This window comes from Crinia signifera, chromosome 1 (assembly GCF_055691185.1).
Source record: "Crinia signifera chromosome 1, ASM5569118v1, whole genome shotgun sequence".
NCBI classification, from domain to species: Eukaryota; Metazoa; Chordata; class Amphibia; order Anura; family Myobatrachidae; genus Crinia; species Crinia signifera.
In genome coordinates this window covers 819,613-835,798 of record NC_139217.1, presented here as the reverse complement: position 1 = coordinate 835,798, position 16,186 = coordinate 819,613, and the positions used below count along the sequence as shown (strand labels likewise).

Genomic DNA, 16,186 nt, shown 5'->3' with positions numbered 1-16,186 from the left:
CTCTACACCTGCTTCTCTCTCTGCACTGTATATGTCCCTCTACACCTGCTTCTCTCTCTCTGCACTGTATATGTCCCTCTACACCTGCTTCTCTCTCTCTGCACTGTATATGTCCCTCCACACCTGCTTCTCTCTCTCTGCACTGTATATGTCCCTCTACACCTGCTTCTCTCTCTCTGCACTGTATATGTCCCTCCACACCTGCTTCTCTCTCTGCACTGTATATGTCCCTCTACACCTGCTCTCTCTCTCTCTCTCTCTGCACTGTATATGTCCCTCTACACCTGCTTCTCTCTCTGCACTGTATATGTCCCTCTACACCTGCTTCTCTCTCTCTGCACTGTATATGTCCCTCTATACCTGCTTCTCTCTCTCTGCACTGTATATGTCCCTCTACACCTGCTTCTCTCTCTGCACTGTATATGTCCCTCTACACCTGCTTCTCTCTCTCTGCACTGTATATGTCCCTCTACACCTGCTTCTCTCTCTCTGCACTGTATATGTCCCTCCACACCTGCTTCTCTCTCTCTGCACTGTATATGTCCCTCTACACCTGCTTCTCTCTCTCTGCACTGTATATGTCCCTCTACACCTGCTTCTCTCTCTCTGCACTGTATATGTCCCTCCACACCTGCTTCTCTCTCTCTGCACTGTATATGTCCCTCTACACCGGCTTCTCTCTCTGCACTGTATATGTCCCTCTACACCTGCTTCTCTCTCTCTGCACTGTATATGTCCCTCTACACCTGCCTCTCTCTCTCTGCACTGTATATGTCCCTCTACACCTGCTTCTCTCTCTCTCTCTCTGCACTGTATATGTCCCTCTACACCTGCTTCTCTCTCTCTCTGCACTGTATATGTCCCTCTACACCTGCTTCTCTCTCTGCACTGTATATGTCCCTCTACACCTGCTTCTCTCTCTCTGCACTGGATATGTCCCTCTACACCTGCTTCTCTCTCTCTGCACTGTATATGTCCCTCTACACCTACTTCTCTCTCTCTGCACTGTATATGTCCCTCTACACCTGCTTCTCTCTCTCTGCACTGTATATGTCCCTCTACACCTGCTTCTCTCTCTCTGCACTGTATATGTCCCTGTACACCTGCTTCTCTCTCTGCACTGTATATGTCCCTTTACACCTGCTTCTCTCTCTGCACTGTATATGTCCCTCTACACCTGCTTCTCTCTCTCTCTGCACTGTATATGTCCCTCTACACCTGCTTCTCTCTCTGCACTGTATATGTCCCTCTACACCTGCTTCTCTCTCTGCACTGTATATGTCCCTCTACACCTGCTTCTCTCTCTCTGCACTGTATATGTCCCTCTACACCTGCTTCTCTCTCTGCACTGTATATGTCCCGCTACACCTGCTTCTCTCTCTCTCTCTGCACTGTATATGTCCCTCTACACCTGCTTCTCTCTCTTTGCACTGTATATGTCCCTCTACACCTGCTTCTCTCTCTCTGCACTGTATATGTCCCGCTACACCTGCTTCTCTCTCTGCACTGTATATGTCCCTCTACACCTGCTTCTCTCTCTCTCTGCACTGTATATGTCCCTCTACACCTGCTTCTCTCTCTCCCTGCACTGTATATGTCCCTCTGCACCTGCTTCTCTCTCTATATGCACTGTATATGTCCCTCTACACCTGCTTCCCTCTCTGCATTGTATATGTCCCTCTACACCTGCTTCTCTCTCTCTGCACTGTATATGTCGCTCTACACCTGCTTCTCTCTCTGCACTGTATATGTCCCTCTACACCTGCTTCTCTCTCTGCACTGTATATGTCCCTCTATACCTGCTTCTCTCTGCAATGTATATGTCCCTCTACACCTGCTTCTCTCTCTGCACTGTATATGTCCCTCTACACCTGCTTCTCTCTCTCTGCACTGTATATGTCCCTCTACACCTGCTTCTCTCTCTCTGCACTGTATATGTCCCTCTACACCTGCTTCTCTCTCTCTGCACTGTATATGTCCCTCTACACCTGCTTCTCTCTCTCTGCACTGTATATGTCCCTCTACACCTGCTTCACTCTCTCTGCACTGTATATGTCCCTGTACACCTGCTTCTCTCTCTCTGCACTGTATATGTCCCGCTACACCTGCTTCTCTCTCTGCACTGTATATGTCCCTCTACACCTGCTTCTCTCTCTCTCTGCACTGTATATGTCCCTCTACACCTGCTTCTCTCTCTCTGCACTGTATATGTCCCTCTACACCTGCTTCTCTCTCTCCCTGCACTGTATATGTCCCTCTACACCGGCTTCTCTCTCTCTGCACTGTATATGTCCCTCTACACCTGCTTCTCTGTCTGCACTGTATATGTCCCTCTACACCTGCTTCTCTCTCTCTGCACTGTATATGTCCCTCTACACCTGCTTCTCTCTCTCCCTGCACTGTATATGTCCCTCTGCACCTGCTTCTCTCTCTCTCTGCGTTGTATATGTCCCTCTACACCTGCTTCTCTCTCTCTGCACTGTATATGTCCCTCTACACCTGCTTCTCTCTCTGCACTGTATATGTCCCTCTACACCTGCTTCTCTCTCTGCACTGTATATGTCCCTTTATACCTGCTTCTCTCTGCAATGTATATGTCCCTCTACACCTGCTTCTCTCTCTCTCTGCACTGTATATGTCCCTCTACACCTGCTTCTCTCTCTGCACTGTATATGTCCCTCTACACCTGCTTCTCTCTCTCTGCACTGTATATGTCCCTCTACACCTGCTTCTTTCTCTCTGCACTGTATATGTCCCTCTACACCTGCTTCTCTCTCTCTCTGCACTGTATATGTCCCTCTACACCTGCTTCTCTCTCTCTCTGCACTGTATATGTCCCTCTACGCCTGCTTCTCTCTCTCTCTCTGCACTGTATATGTCCCTCCACACCGGCTTCTCTCTCTCTGCACTGTATATGTCCCTCCACACCTGCTTCTCTCTCTCTGCACTGGATATGTCCCTCTACACCTGCTTCTCTCTCTCTGCACTGGATATGTCCCTCCACACCTGCTTCTCTCTCTCTGCACTGGATATGTCCCTCTACACCTGCTTCTCTCTCTCTGCACTGGATATGTCCCTCCACACCTGCTTCTCTCTCTCTGCACTGGATATGTCCCTCCACACCTGCTTCTCTCTCTCTCTGCACTGGATATGTCCCTCTACACCTGCTTCTCTCTCTCTCTGCACTGGATATGTCCCTCTACACCTGCTTCTCTCGCTGCACTGGATATGTCCCTCTACACCTGCTTCTCTCTCTCTCTGCACTGGATATGTCCCTCTACACCTGCTTCTCTCTCTCTCTGCACTGTATATGTCCCTCTACACCTGCTTCTCTCTCTGCACTGTATATATCCCTCTACACCTGCTTCTCTCTCTCTGCACTGTATATGTCCCTCTACACCTGCTTCTCTCTCTGCACTGTATATGTCCCGCTACACCTGCTTCTCTCTCTCTATGCACTGTATATGTCACTCTACACCTGCTTCTCTCTCTTTGCACTGTATATGTCCCTCTACACCTGCTTCTCTCTCTCTGCACTGTATATGTCCCGCTACACCTGCTTCTCTCTCTGCACTGTATATGTCCCTCTACACCTGCTTCTCTCTCTCTCTGCACTGTATATGTCCCTCTACACCTGCTTCTCTCTCTCCCTGCACTGTATATGTCCCTCTGCACCTGCTTCTCTCTCTATATGCACTGTATATGTCCCTCTACACCTGCTTCCCTCTCTGCATTATATATGTCCCTCTACACCTGCTTCTCTCTCTCTGCACTGTATATGTCGCTCTACACCTGCTTCTCTCTCTGCACTGTATATGTCCCTCTATACCTGCTTCTCTCTGCAATGTATATGTCCCTCTACACCTGCTTCTCTCTCTGCACTGTATATGTCCCTCTACACCTGCTTCTCTCTCTCTGCACTGTATATGTCCCTCTACACCTGCTTCTCTCTCTCTGCACTGTATATGTCCCTCTACACCTGCTTCTCTCTCTCTGCACTGTATATGTCCCTGTACACCTGCTTCTCTCTCTCTGCACTGTATATGTCCCGCTACACCTGCTTCTCTCTCTGCACTGTATATGTCCCTCTACACCTGCTTCTCTCTCTCTCTGCACTGTATATGTCCCTCTACACCTGCCCTGCTTCTCTCTCTCCCTGCACTGTATATGTCCCTCTGCACCTGCTTCTCTCTCTCTCTGCATTGTATATGTCCCTCTGCACCTGCTTCTCTCTCTCTGCACTGTATATATCCCTCTACACCTGCTTCTCTCTCTGCACTGTATATGTCCCTCTACACCTGCTTCTCTCTCTGCACTGTATATGTCCCTCTATACCTGCTTCTCTCTGCAATGTATATGTCCCTCTACACCTGCTTCTCTCTCTCTCTGCACTGTATATGTCCCTCCACACCTGCTTCTCTCTCTCTCTCTGCACTGTATATGTCCCTGTACACCTGCTTCTCTCTCTCTGCACTGTATATGTCCCTCTACACCTGCTTCTCTCTCTGCACTGTATAGGTCCCTCTACACCTGCTTCTCTCTCTCTGCACTGTATATGTCCCTCTATACCTGCTTCTCTCTCTGCACTGTATATGTCCCTCTACACCTGCTTCTCTCTCTCTGCACTGTATATGTCTCTCTACACCTGCTTCTTTCTCTCTGCACTGTATATGTCCCTCTACACCTGCTTCTCTCTCTCTCTGCACTGTATATGTCCCTCTACACCTGCTTCTCTCTCTCTCTGCACTGTATATGTCCCTCTACGCCTGCTTCTCTCTCTCTCTCTGCACTGTATATGTCCCTCCACGCCTGCTTCTCTCTCTCTGCACTGGATATGTCCCTCTACACCTGCTTCTCTCTCTCTGCACTGGATATGTCCCTCCACACCTGCTTCTCTCTCTCTGCACTGGATATGTCCCTCTACACCTGCTTCTCTCTCTCTGCACTGGATATGTCCCTCCACACCTGCTTCTCTCTCTCTGCACTGGATATGTCCCTCCACACCTGCTTCTCTCTCTCTGCACTGGATATGTCCCTCTACACCTGCTTCTCTCTCTCTGCACTGTATATGTCCCTCCACACCTGCTTCTCTCTCTCTCTGCACTGGATATGTCCCTCTACACCTGCTTCTCTCGCTGCACTGGATATGTCCCTCTACACCTGCTTCTCTCTCTCTCTGCACTGGATATGTCCCTCTACACCTGCTTCTCTCGCTGCACTGGATATGTCCCTCTACACCTGCTTCTCTCTCTCTCTGCACTGGATATGTCCCTCTACACCTGCTTCTCTCTCTCTCTGCACTGGATATGTCCCTCTACACCTGCTTCTCTCTCTGCACTGTATATGTCCCTCTACACCTGCTTCTCTCTCTCTGCACTGTATATGTCCCTCTACACCTGCTTCTCTCTCTCTCTGCACTGTATATGTCCCTCTACACCTGCTTCTCTCTCTCTGCACTGTATATGTCCCTCTACACCTGCTTCTCTCTATCTGCACTGTATATGTCCCTCTACACCTGCTTCTCTCTCTCTGCACTGTATATGTCCCTCTACACCTGCTTCTCTCTCTCTGCACTGTATATGTCCCTCTACACCTGCTTCTCTCTCTCTGCACTGGATATGGCCCTCTACACCTGCTTCTCTCTCTCTGCACTGGATATGGCCCTCTACACCTGCTTCTCTCTCTCTCTGTGATGTATATGTCCCTCTACCCCTGCTTCTCTCTCCCTGCACTGTATATGTCACTCTACACCTGCTTCTCCCTGCACTGTATATGTCCCTCTACACCTGCTTCTCCCTGCACTGTATATGTCCCTCTACACCTGCTTCTCTCTCTCTCTCTGCACTGTATATGTCCCTCCACACCTGCTTCTCTCTCTCTCTGCATTGTATATGTACCTCTACACCTGCTTCTCTCTCTGCACTGTGTATGTCCCTCTACACCTGCTTCTCTCTCTGCACTGTATATGTCCCTCTACACCTGCTTCTCTCTCTCTGCACTGTATATGTCCCTCTACACCTGCCTCTCTCTCTCTCTGCACTGGATATGTCCCTCTACACCTGCTTCTCTCCCTCTGCACTGTATATGTCCCTCTACACCTGCTTCTCTCTCTGCACTGTGTATGTACCTCTACACCTGCTTCTCTCTCTGCACCTGTATATGCCGCCTCCATCTTCCTCTCCTTCCCCCAGTACTGCTCTGCCGGGTCCACCTTCTTCTCCCTACTCCCAGTACTGCTGACTTCTCCACCTTCCTCTCCCTTCCCCCAGTACTGCTCTGACGGCTCCACCTTCCTCTACCTTCCCCCAGTACTGCTCTGCCGGCTCCACCTTCCTCTTCCTTCCCCCAGTACTGCTCTGATGGCTCTGTATTCCTCTCTTCCCCCCTTCCCCCAGTACTGCTCTGCCGGCTCCACCTTCCTCTCTCTTCCCCCAGTACTGCTCTGCCGGCTCCACCTTCCTCTCTCTTCCCCCAGTACTGCTCTGCCGGCTCGACTTTCCTCTTCCTTCCCCCAGTACTGCTCTGACGGCTCTGTATTTCTCTCTCTTACCCCCTTCCCCCAGTACTGCTCTGCCGGCTCCACCTTCCTCCAGTACTGCTCTGCCGGCTCCACCTTCTCCCTTCTCCCAGTACTGCTCTGCAGACTCCTCCTTCCTCTCCCTTTCCCCAGTACCTCTCTGCCAGCTCCATCTTCCTCTCCCTTCCCCCCTTCCTCCAGTACTGCTCTGCCGGCTTCACCTTCCTCTCGCTTCCCCCAGTACAGCTCTGCCTGCTCCACCTTCCTCTCCCTTCCCCCAGTACCGGTCTGCCGGCTCCTCGTTCCTCTCCCTTTCCCCAGTACTGCTCTGCCGGCTCCTCCTTCCTCTCCCTTTCCCCAGTAATGCTCTGCCGGCTCCACCTTCCTCTGCCTTCCCCCAGTACGGCTCTGCCGGTTCCAGCTTCCTCTCCCTTCCCCCAGTAACGCTCTGCTGGCTCCACCTTCCTCTCCCTTCCCCCAGTACTGCTCTGCTGGCTCCACCTTCCTATCCCTTTCCCCAGTACTGCTTTGCCAGCTCCACCTTCCTATGCCTTCCTCTCCTTCCCCCAGTACTGCTCTGCCGGTTCCCCCTTCCTCTCCCTTCCCCCAGTAACGCTCTGCCAGCTCCATCTTCCTCTCCCTTCCCCCAGTACTGCTCTGCTGGCTCCACCTTCCTATCCCTTCCCCCAGTACTGCTCTACTGGCTCCACCTTCCTCTCCCTTCCCCCAGTACCGCTCTGCAGGCTCCTCCTTCCTCTCCCTTCCCCCAGTACTGCTCTGCCGGCTCCTCCTTCCTCTCCCTTCCCTCAGTACTGCTCTGCCAGCTCCACCTTCCTCTCCCTTCCCCCAGTACTGCTCTGCCAGCTCCACCTTCTCCCTTCTCCCAGTACTGCTCTGCAGACTCCTCCTTCCTCTCCCTTCCCCCAGTACTGCTCTGCTGGCTCCACCTTCCTCTCCCTTCCCCCAGTACTGCTCTGCTGGCTCCACCTTCCTATCCCTTCCCCCAGTACTGCTCTGCCGGCTCCACCTTCCTCTGCCTTCCCCAGTACCTCTCTGCCACGGATTATTATATTGATCATGTTCACTGGTATATTGTGGCTAGAATTCCTGGATTTTGGCCTAAAATTGCCTAGATTTGAATCCCAGGATTGGACCTTCCAATAAAATATTCTAAGATTAGTCTGCATATGCGCAATCTAAATATTTTTATTACCGGACAGCACTGAGCACCCGCTGCCCGTCTCAGTGCAGAGTGATGTGATGTCAGAGGTCATACTGCGCAGCCTGCCTGCCAAACTGCTCCTGCCCACCACAACGTTCTGACTGCAGCTATGCTCTGCTCCTGGCCAAGAAGGGTCCTGCTGATGCCTGCCACCGCTGGCCAGGCCGCATATAGGTGACACTGCAGGGTGGCGGGGTGGAAAGTGGGAGGCAAGGTGAATTAAAATTCATCTTTTCATTAAAAAACTCTGGGTATCCATGGAATCCTGGGTTTGGCATCACTCATTGTGGCCCATAAGCATGTGGGCCTATACCCCGGAACCATGGGCTGTAGGTCACACCTTTCTTATGCAGACATAATAGCATATTTGCCCAGGGCCAGTTATAGCTTTGCCCTGATTCCTCACTGCGAGGACCAAGGTCAGGAAGGGTGTGCTACAGGGAGGATGGTCAGTGTATGTGAGTCAGTGCTACAGTGAGGATGGTCAGCGAGTGTGAGTCAGTGCTACAGGGAGGATGGTCAGTGTATGTGAGTCAGTGCTACAGGGAGGATGGTCAGCGAGTGTGAGTCAGTGCTACAGGGAGGATGGTCAGTGTATGTGAGTCAGTGCTACAGGGAGGATGGTGGTCAGTGAGTGTGAGTCAGTGCTACAGGGAGGATGGTGGTCAGTGAGTGTGAGTCAGTGCTACAGGGAGGATGGTCAGTGTATGTGAGTCAGTGCTACTGGGAGGATGGTCAGTGAGTGTGAGTTAGTGCTACTGGGAGGATGGTCAGTGAGTGTGAGTCAGTGCTACTGGGAGGATGGTCAGTGAGTGTGAGTCAGTGCTACGGGGAGGATGGTCAGTGAGTGTGAGTCAGTGCTACAGGGATGGTGGTCAGTGAGTTTGAGTCAGTGCTACAGGGAGGATGGTCAGTGTATGTGAGTCAGTGCTACAGGGAGGATGGTGGTCAGTGAGTGTGAGTCAGTGCTACAGGGAGGATGGTGGTCAGTGAGTGTGAGTCAGTGCTACAGGGAGGATGGTGGTCAGTGAGTGTGAGTCAGTGCTACAGGGAGGATGGTGGTCAGTGAGTGTGAGTCAGTGCTACAGGGAGGATGGTGGTCAGTGAGTGTGAGTCAGTGCTACAGGGAGGATGGTGGTCAGTGAGTGTGAGTCAGTGCTACAGGGAGGATGGTCAGTGTATTTGAATCAGTGCTACAGGGAGGATTGTGGTCAGTGAGCGTGAGTCAGTGCAACAGGGAGGATGGTCAGCGTATGTGAGTCAGTGCAACAGGGAGGATGGTCAGTGTATGTGAGTCAGTGCTACAGGGTGGATGGTCAGCGTATGTGAGTCAGTGCTACAGGGTGGATGGTCAGCGTATGTGAGTCAGTGCAACAGGGAGGATGGTCAGCGTATGTGAGTCTCTGCTACAGGGAGGATGGTCAGTGTATGTGAGTCAGTGCTACAGGGAGGATGGTCAGTGTATGTGAGTCAGTGCTACAGGGAGGATGGTCAGTGTATGTGAGTCAGTGCTACAGGGAGGATGGTCAGTGGGACAGTGATCAGGAGAATGAGAACACATCATGGCTGTTCAACTCACCGCATCATGTGTATGGCTTCTGGGTCCTTGGCAAAGCTGAAGGCATAGCCGCTGGATGTGGTGCCAAAGTCAATAGCCACAACCACAAAGAAGCGAGAGGTCCTGACCGGCCGGTGCTCACTTCTCTGGAGAGGAGAGATGTATACTGTCATTATCTCCTGGGGGAACCTGGTGTGTATACTGTCATTATCTCCTGGGGGAACCTAGTATGTATACTGTCATTATCTCCTTGGGGGAACCTGGTGCGTGTACTGTCATTATCTCCTGGAGGAACCTGGTGCGTATACTGTCATTATCTCCTGGGAGGGAACCTGGTATGTACAGTATACCGTCATTATCTCCTGGGGGAACCTGGTATGTATACTGTCATTATCTCCTGGAGGGAACCTGGTATGTATACTGTCATTATCTCCTGGAGGGAACCTGGTGCGTGTACTGTCATTATCTCCTGGAGGGAACCTGGTGCGTATACTGTCATTATCTCCTGTGGAACCTGGTGCATATACTGTCATTATCTCCTGGGGGGGGGGGGAACCTGGTGCGTATACTGTCATTATCTCCTGGGGGAACCTGGTGCGTATACTGTCATTATCTCCTGGGGGAACCTGGTGCGTATACTGTCATTATCTCCTTGGGGGAACCTGGTGTGTATACTGTCATTATCTCCTGTGGAACCTGGTGCGTATACTGTCATTATCTCCTGGGGGGAACCTGGTGCGTGTACTGTCATTATCTCCTGTGGGAACCTGGTGCGTATACTGTCATTATCTCCTGGGGAACATGGTATGTATACTGTCATTATCTCCTGGGGAACATGGTATGTATACAGTCATTATCTCCTGGGGGAATCTGGTGGGTATACTGTCATCATCTCCTTGGGGGAACCTGGTGCGTATACTGTCATCATCTCCTGGGGGCAACCTGGTGCGTATACTGTCATTATCTCCTGGGGGATCTTGGTGCGTATACTGTCATTATCTCCTGGGGGAACCTGGTGGGTATACTGTCATTATCTCCTGGGGGAACCTGGTGCGTATACTGTCATCATCTCCTGGGGGCAACCTGGTGCGTATACTGTCATTATCTCCTGGGGGATCTTGGTGCGTATACTGTCATTATCTCCTGGGGGAACCTGGTGCGTATACTGTCATTATCTCCTGGGGGAACCTGGTGCGTATACTGTCATTATCTCCTGGGGGAACCTGGTGCGTGTACTGTCATTATCTCCTGGGGGAACCTGGTGTGTATACTGTCATTATCTCCTGGGGGAACCTGGTGTGTATACTGTCATTATCTCCTGGAGATCTTGGTGCGTATACTGTCATTATCTCCTGGGGGAACCTGGTGCGTATACTGTCATTATCTCCTGGGGGGAACCTGGTGCGTATACTGTCATTATCTCCTTGGGGGACCCTGGTGCGTATACTGTCATTATCTCCTGGGGGATCTTGGTGTGTATACTGTCATTATCTCCTAGGGGAACCTGGTGCGTATACTGTCATTATCTCCTGGGGGAACCTGGTGCGTATACTGTCATTATATCCTGGGGGACCCTGGTGCGTATACTGTCATCATCTCCTGGGGGGAACCTGGTGCTTTACTGTCATTATCTCCTGGGGGATCTTGGTGTGTATACTGTCATTATCTCCTAGGGGAACCTGGTGCGTATACTGTCATTATCTCCTGGGGGAACCTGGTGCGTATACTGTCATTATCTCCTGGGGGAACCTGGTGTGTATACTGTCATTATCTCCTGGAGATCTTGGTGCGTATACTGTCATTATCTCCTGGGGGAACCTGGTGTGTATACTGTCATTATCTCCTGGGGGGAACCTGGTGCTTTACTGTCATCATCTCCTGGGGGGAACCTGGTGCTTTACTGTCATTATCTCCTGGGGGATCTTGGTGTGTATACTGTCATTATCTCCTAGGGGAACCTGGTGCGTATACTGTCATTATCTCCTGGGGGAACCTGGTGCGTATACTGTCATTATCTCCTGGGGGAACCTGGTGCGTATACTGTCATTATCTCCTGGGGGAACCTGGTGGGTATACTGTCATTATCTCCTGGGGGAACCTGGTGCGTATACTGTCATTATCTCCTGGGGGGGGGAACCTGGTGCGTATACTGTCATTATCTCCTGGGGGGGGGAACCTGGTGCGTATACTGTCATTATCTCCTGGGGGAACCTGGTGTGTATACTGTCATTATCTCCTGGAGATCTTGGTGCGTATACTGTCATTATCTCCTGGGGGAACCTGGTGCGTATACTGTCATTATCTCCTGGGGGGGGGAACCTGGTGCGTATACTGTCATTATCTCCTGGGGGAACCTGGTGTGTATACTGTCATTATCTCCTGGGGGAACCTGGTGCGTGTACTGTCATTATCTCCTGGGGGAACCTGGTGTGTATACTGTCATTATCTCCTGGAGATCTTGGTGCGTATACTGTCATTATCTCCTGGGGGAACCTGGTGCGTATACTGTCATTATCTCCTGGGGGGAACCTGGTGCTTTACTGTCATCATCTCCTGGGGGATCTTGGTGTGTATACTGTCATTATCTCCTAGGGGAACCTGGTGCGTATACTGTCATTATCTCCTGGGGGAACCTGGTGCGTATACTGTCATTATCTCCTGGGGGAACCTGGTGTGTATACTGTCATTATCTCCTGGAGATCTTGGTGCGTATACTGTCATTATCTCCTGGGGGAACCTGGTGCGTATACTGTCATTATCTCCTGGGGGGAACCTGGTGCGTATACTGTCATTATCTCCTGGGGGAACCTGGTGCGTATACTGTCATTATCTCCTGGGGGAACCTGGTGCGTACAGTATACCGTCATTATCTCCTGGGGGAACCTGGTGTGTATACTGTCATTATCTCCTGGGGGAACCTGGTGCGTATACTGTCATTATCTCCTGGGGGAACCTGGTGCGTATACTGTCATTATCTCCTGGGGGAACCTGGTGCGTATACTGTCATTATCTCCTGGGGGACCCTGGTGCGTATACTGTCATTATCTCCTGGGGGACCCTGGTGCGTATACTGTCATTATCTCCTGGATGACCCTGGTGCGTATACTGTCATTATCTCCTGGATGACCCTGGTGCGTATACTTTCATTATCTCCTGGGGGGGGGAACCTGGTGCGTATACTGTCATTATCTCCTGGGGGGGGAACCTGGTGCGTATACTGTCATTATCTCCTGGGGGAACCTGGTGCGTATACTGTCATTATCTCCTGGGGGAACCTGGTGTGTATACTGTCATTATCTCCTGGGTGACCCTGGTGCGTGTACTGTCATTATCTCCTGGGGGAACCTGGTGCGTGTACTGTCATTATCTCCTGGGGGAACCTGGTGCGTGTACTGTCATTATCTCCTGGATGACCCTGGTGCGTATACTGTCATTATCTCCTGGGGGGGGACCCTGGTGCGTATACTGTCTTTATCTCCCAGCAGGAGCCCCTCATTCTGTCTGGCAGAGGCAAAGGAGAATAATTCCGTCAGGGTTACTCACTGGGGACTGTGACGGTGTCAGAGGGGCGATGTTACAGCTTTCATTCCGGAGGCTCGGAGAATTGTGTGGGGATGGGGTGCAGAGACGATCCATCTCCGTGTCTGCAAAAGGATAATTAGGACAAAGTCTTCATTGGTTTTTTATAAATATTTTTAAATAACTTCCATGACAGTATTTCGGCTTATTTCTGCTGCTGTATTTTCAGGATTGGTATTTCCCCATGAGGAAGTGATTCATATTCGGCTGTTTAGATTCCCTGGCAGCCAAATAGGAATGAGCATGAAGCCTGCCTGAATCCGGGAGATCCGTGAGATCCGTGCAGGCTTCTGTGTGCAAGGTAGAAAATAAGTCATTAATAATGATCTGTGCATGGCTCCATTGGTGCCCGTTATGGATGAACATGTGCATCTATGGCCGGTTCCCACAATAGTCGCCCATATAGTAGGTGTCTATTGTGGGAACCGGTCATAGACGCACATGTTCATTCAGTCTCAGGTAAGCCCTATTGAGCATTGGATGTGACAGGTGAGAGACACAGGGGCTGGATGTGACAGGTGAGAGACACAGTGTCAGGGCACAGGTCTCTGGTGTTCCCGGCTGTGGCAGCAGTGGGACAGTGGTGATTTTGTGAACTGGAACAAGGGAGGCTTGAGGTATGGACAGTTCATATGAGGATCATTGGCACTGCAGGCACAGATGGGGTAGTTGACAAGACTCTGGTCAGAGGTGCGTTCAGTGGCGAGGTTACAGCCCTCTGACCTGAGTTCCCCACAGCTAATTGGCCAGTCAGAGGAGATGGATGGTGACTAGTGGCAGTGAGCTTGGAACTGAGGAACTTGGAACTGGACTGCGTTGGCCTGGGAGGCCGGAGTAATGACAGTGTCTTGGGAGTCGGTGAGTAGTCAATGGCTTTGGAGCCAACACAGAGTGTTGATGGCCTGGGAGCTGGAGGAGTGATGACGGCCTGGGAGTCGACATGGACTGTAGATGGCCTGGGAGCCAGAGGGGAGTCAATGGCCTGGGAGCCGGAGGAGTGTTGATGAGCTGGGAGTCAACACGGGAGTTGACAGCTTGGGAACCGACACGGGATGTAGAGGAACTGTAGAGTTGAAGCCTCTGCCAACTTGGGATGGTATGTCTTTTTAAGGGCAGTAGCAAACTCTGCTGTGGGATGCTGTAGTGCTCTATCCTCTTCAGTTGGGATCTGGAGATGGTAACAGCGAGGAACGTAACCTGGCAGGTGGAGAGAGTCAGGTAGCTATAATAGCAGAATAATATACAATATCACTGAGAGCGCACTGTAATGTCTATAACAATTTATTAAAATATAAACAATAAAAATGTATATAAAAATTTACAGTACTTTGTTGCCAAATAACATGCCTATCACGATATAACACAATTATATTGAAAGTATACCCCCAATGTTCTTACCCACTCAGGTTGTGTATAGTTTGATTGTAACGTGGGGACTCTTGGCAGGTAAAGATTTTATGTCCAGAACGCAGTTTAAGGTCAGGAGGCATTTACATCTTGAGGAGGTTGCTCCCGGCGGTGACTCTCATAACAACGGAGTCTCGCCGGTGGTAGCGACTGACCACCCACACAGAAGCGACGGAGATTGCTCCCGGCGCCGGCTCTCATCCCAACAGAGCTACGACGGTGGTAGCAACCAAGACCCTGCACCTGTTTTCCATCTACCCTGTCCTCCTGCCTAACCAACTGGTTGTCTCATCCCCACCTGCCCATACCATCGGTCTCCAATCTGTGGTTCTGTTGTGTGTCTAACTGGGATATTTGAAAATATTACAATTGCTACCACAACTCAAACCATAATATCTGGATACAAATATAAGCTAATTGGCCACCTTGAATTCTGGACATAAAATCGTTACCTGCCAAGAGTCCCCACGTTACAATCAAACTATACACAACCTGAGTGGGTAAGAACATTGGGGGTATACTTTCAATATAATTGTGTTATATCGTGATAGGCATGTTATTTGGCAACACAGTACTGTAAATTTTTATATACATTTTTATTGTTTATATTTTAATGTGTTTTTACTTTAATAAATTGTTATAGACATTACAGTGATATTGTGTATTCTTCTGCTTGTTTGGTTATTTTGGGAGCAGCACACTAGTATGTTTATTCAGTAATTTAATGTACTTAAACTCATTAGCAGTTTTTAATTAATTGTGCCCGATATACCAGTGGTATAAGTTTTTTTAGCTATAATAGCAGCAGCAGCAGAAGACAGCAGCAGAATGCACAGGAGACCACAGGGTCTCTGGACAAGAACCTGGAGCCTTGGAAAGCTGAGGATTGGATACACAGCGATCAGACAAGTTGTTCAAGGCAAGGGTAATGGGCCAGGTGCCTCAGCTATATCCCCCCTGCTGGCCTGTGATTGGCTGCAAGTCGCAGCAGCAACTAAGTCCAGGAAGTAGCTGTGCAAACCTTTGGTCACAACACATTTGGTCAGTGCACAGGTCAGAGTGACAAGGTCACAGAAGAGTCATTGGACAACAGAGTCATGTCATTACAGGTGTTATGGCAGTGCCCATGTGGCGTGGGCCCAACCCGGAACCACCGTGGGATGCTGGCAAGAGTTCAGGGCAATGCCACTCAGATCCTGCCATGGAGAGTACCCGGGGATGGCACAGGACAGGGGCCTGCACCACAAGACACACCAGTGAGCAGGTAAGGAACGTGGACATGTGTGTAGATGTGAATGTTCACAGCGGTTTCTGACTGTACCCCACTTTAAGGGTGGGCACCAAACGGGCTTGCTGGGATTCTCATGGTAAAACTGAGCAATCAGACAAGGAGCATGTACATCACCATCATTGATCCAGCATCTCTCCTCACGACTATATCCTTTTCAGTCAATGAGATACTGGATGCGACCATACCTCTGACAAGCATCCAGAACTTTGTTGACCTTGATTTCCACCCCACGGTGGGTGCGTACTTTAGGACGCACAGGTAACGACGTCTGGAATCAATTCAGTAAGAGAGGTCGTAATAAGGATATATGGAAGAAGTTGGGTATCTTCAGATAGTGAGGTATTTTTATTTTGTAAGCAACAGGGTTAATTTTCTGAATGATCGAATACGGGCCAAGGAATCTTGGGGTAAACTTCATGGAGGGAATGCGCAACCTCAAGTTGCGGGTGGACAGCCAGACTTTGTCACGTGGTTTGAACTCGGGTACCATTCTACTCTTATGTTCTGCAAATAATTTGTACCTCTTGGATGCTTTCATGAGAGAAAGATGTATGTTCTTCCAGATCTGAGAGAAATGCGTATAAGCAGACTTGGTAGCAGGGACAACCATTG

General features: G+C 50.4%; 1 protein-coding gene across 2 annotated transcripts in view; it reads right to left on the bottom strand.

Moving 5' to 3' along the window:
• The window catches only part of HSPA12B (heat shock protein family A (Hsp70) member 12B), a 233,325-nt gene that overhangs the window by 126,208 nt on the left and 90,931 nt on the right, over positions 1 to 16,186 (bottom strand). For both annotated transcript variants that reach the window (XM_083156289.1, XM_083157094.1), the window contains exons 3-4: positions 12,841 to 12,941; positions 9,319 to 9,443 (exon numbers count right to left, since the gene is read on the bottom strand). In XM_083156289.1, the coding sequence (XP_083012415.1) occupies positions 9,319 to 9,443; positions 12,841 to 12,941 (226 nt within the window). The remainder of the gene's footprint in view (positions 1 to 9,318; positions 9,444 to 12,840; positions 12,942 to 16,186) is intronic.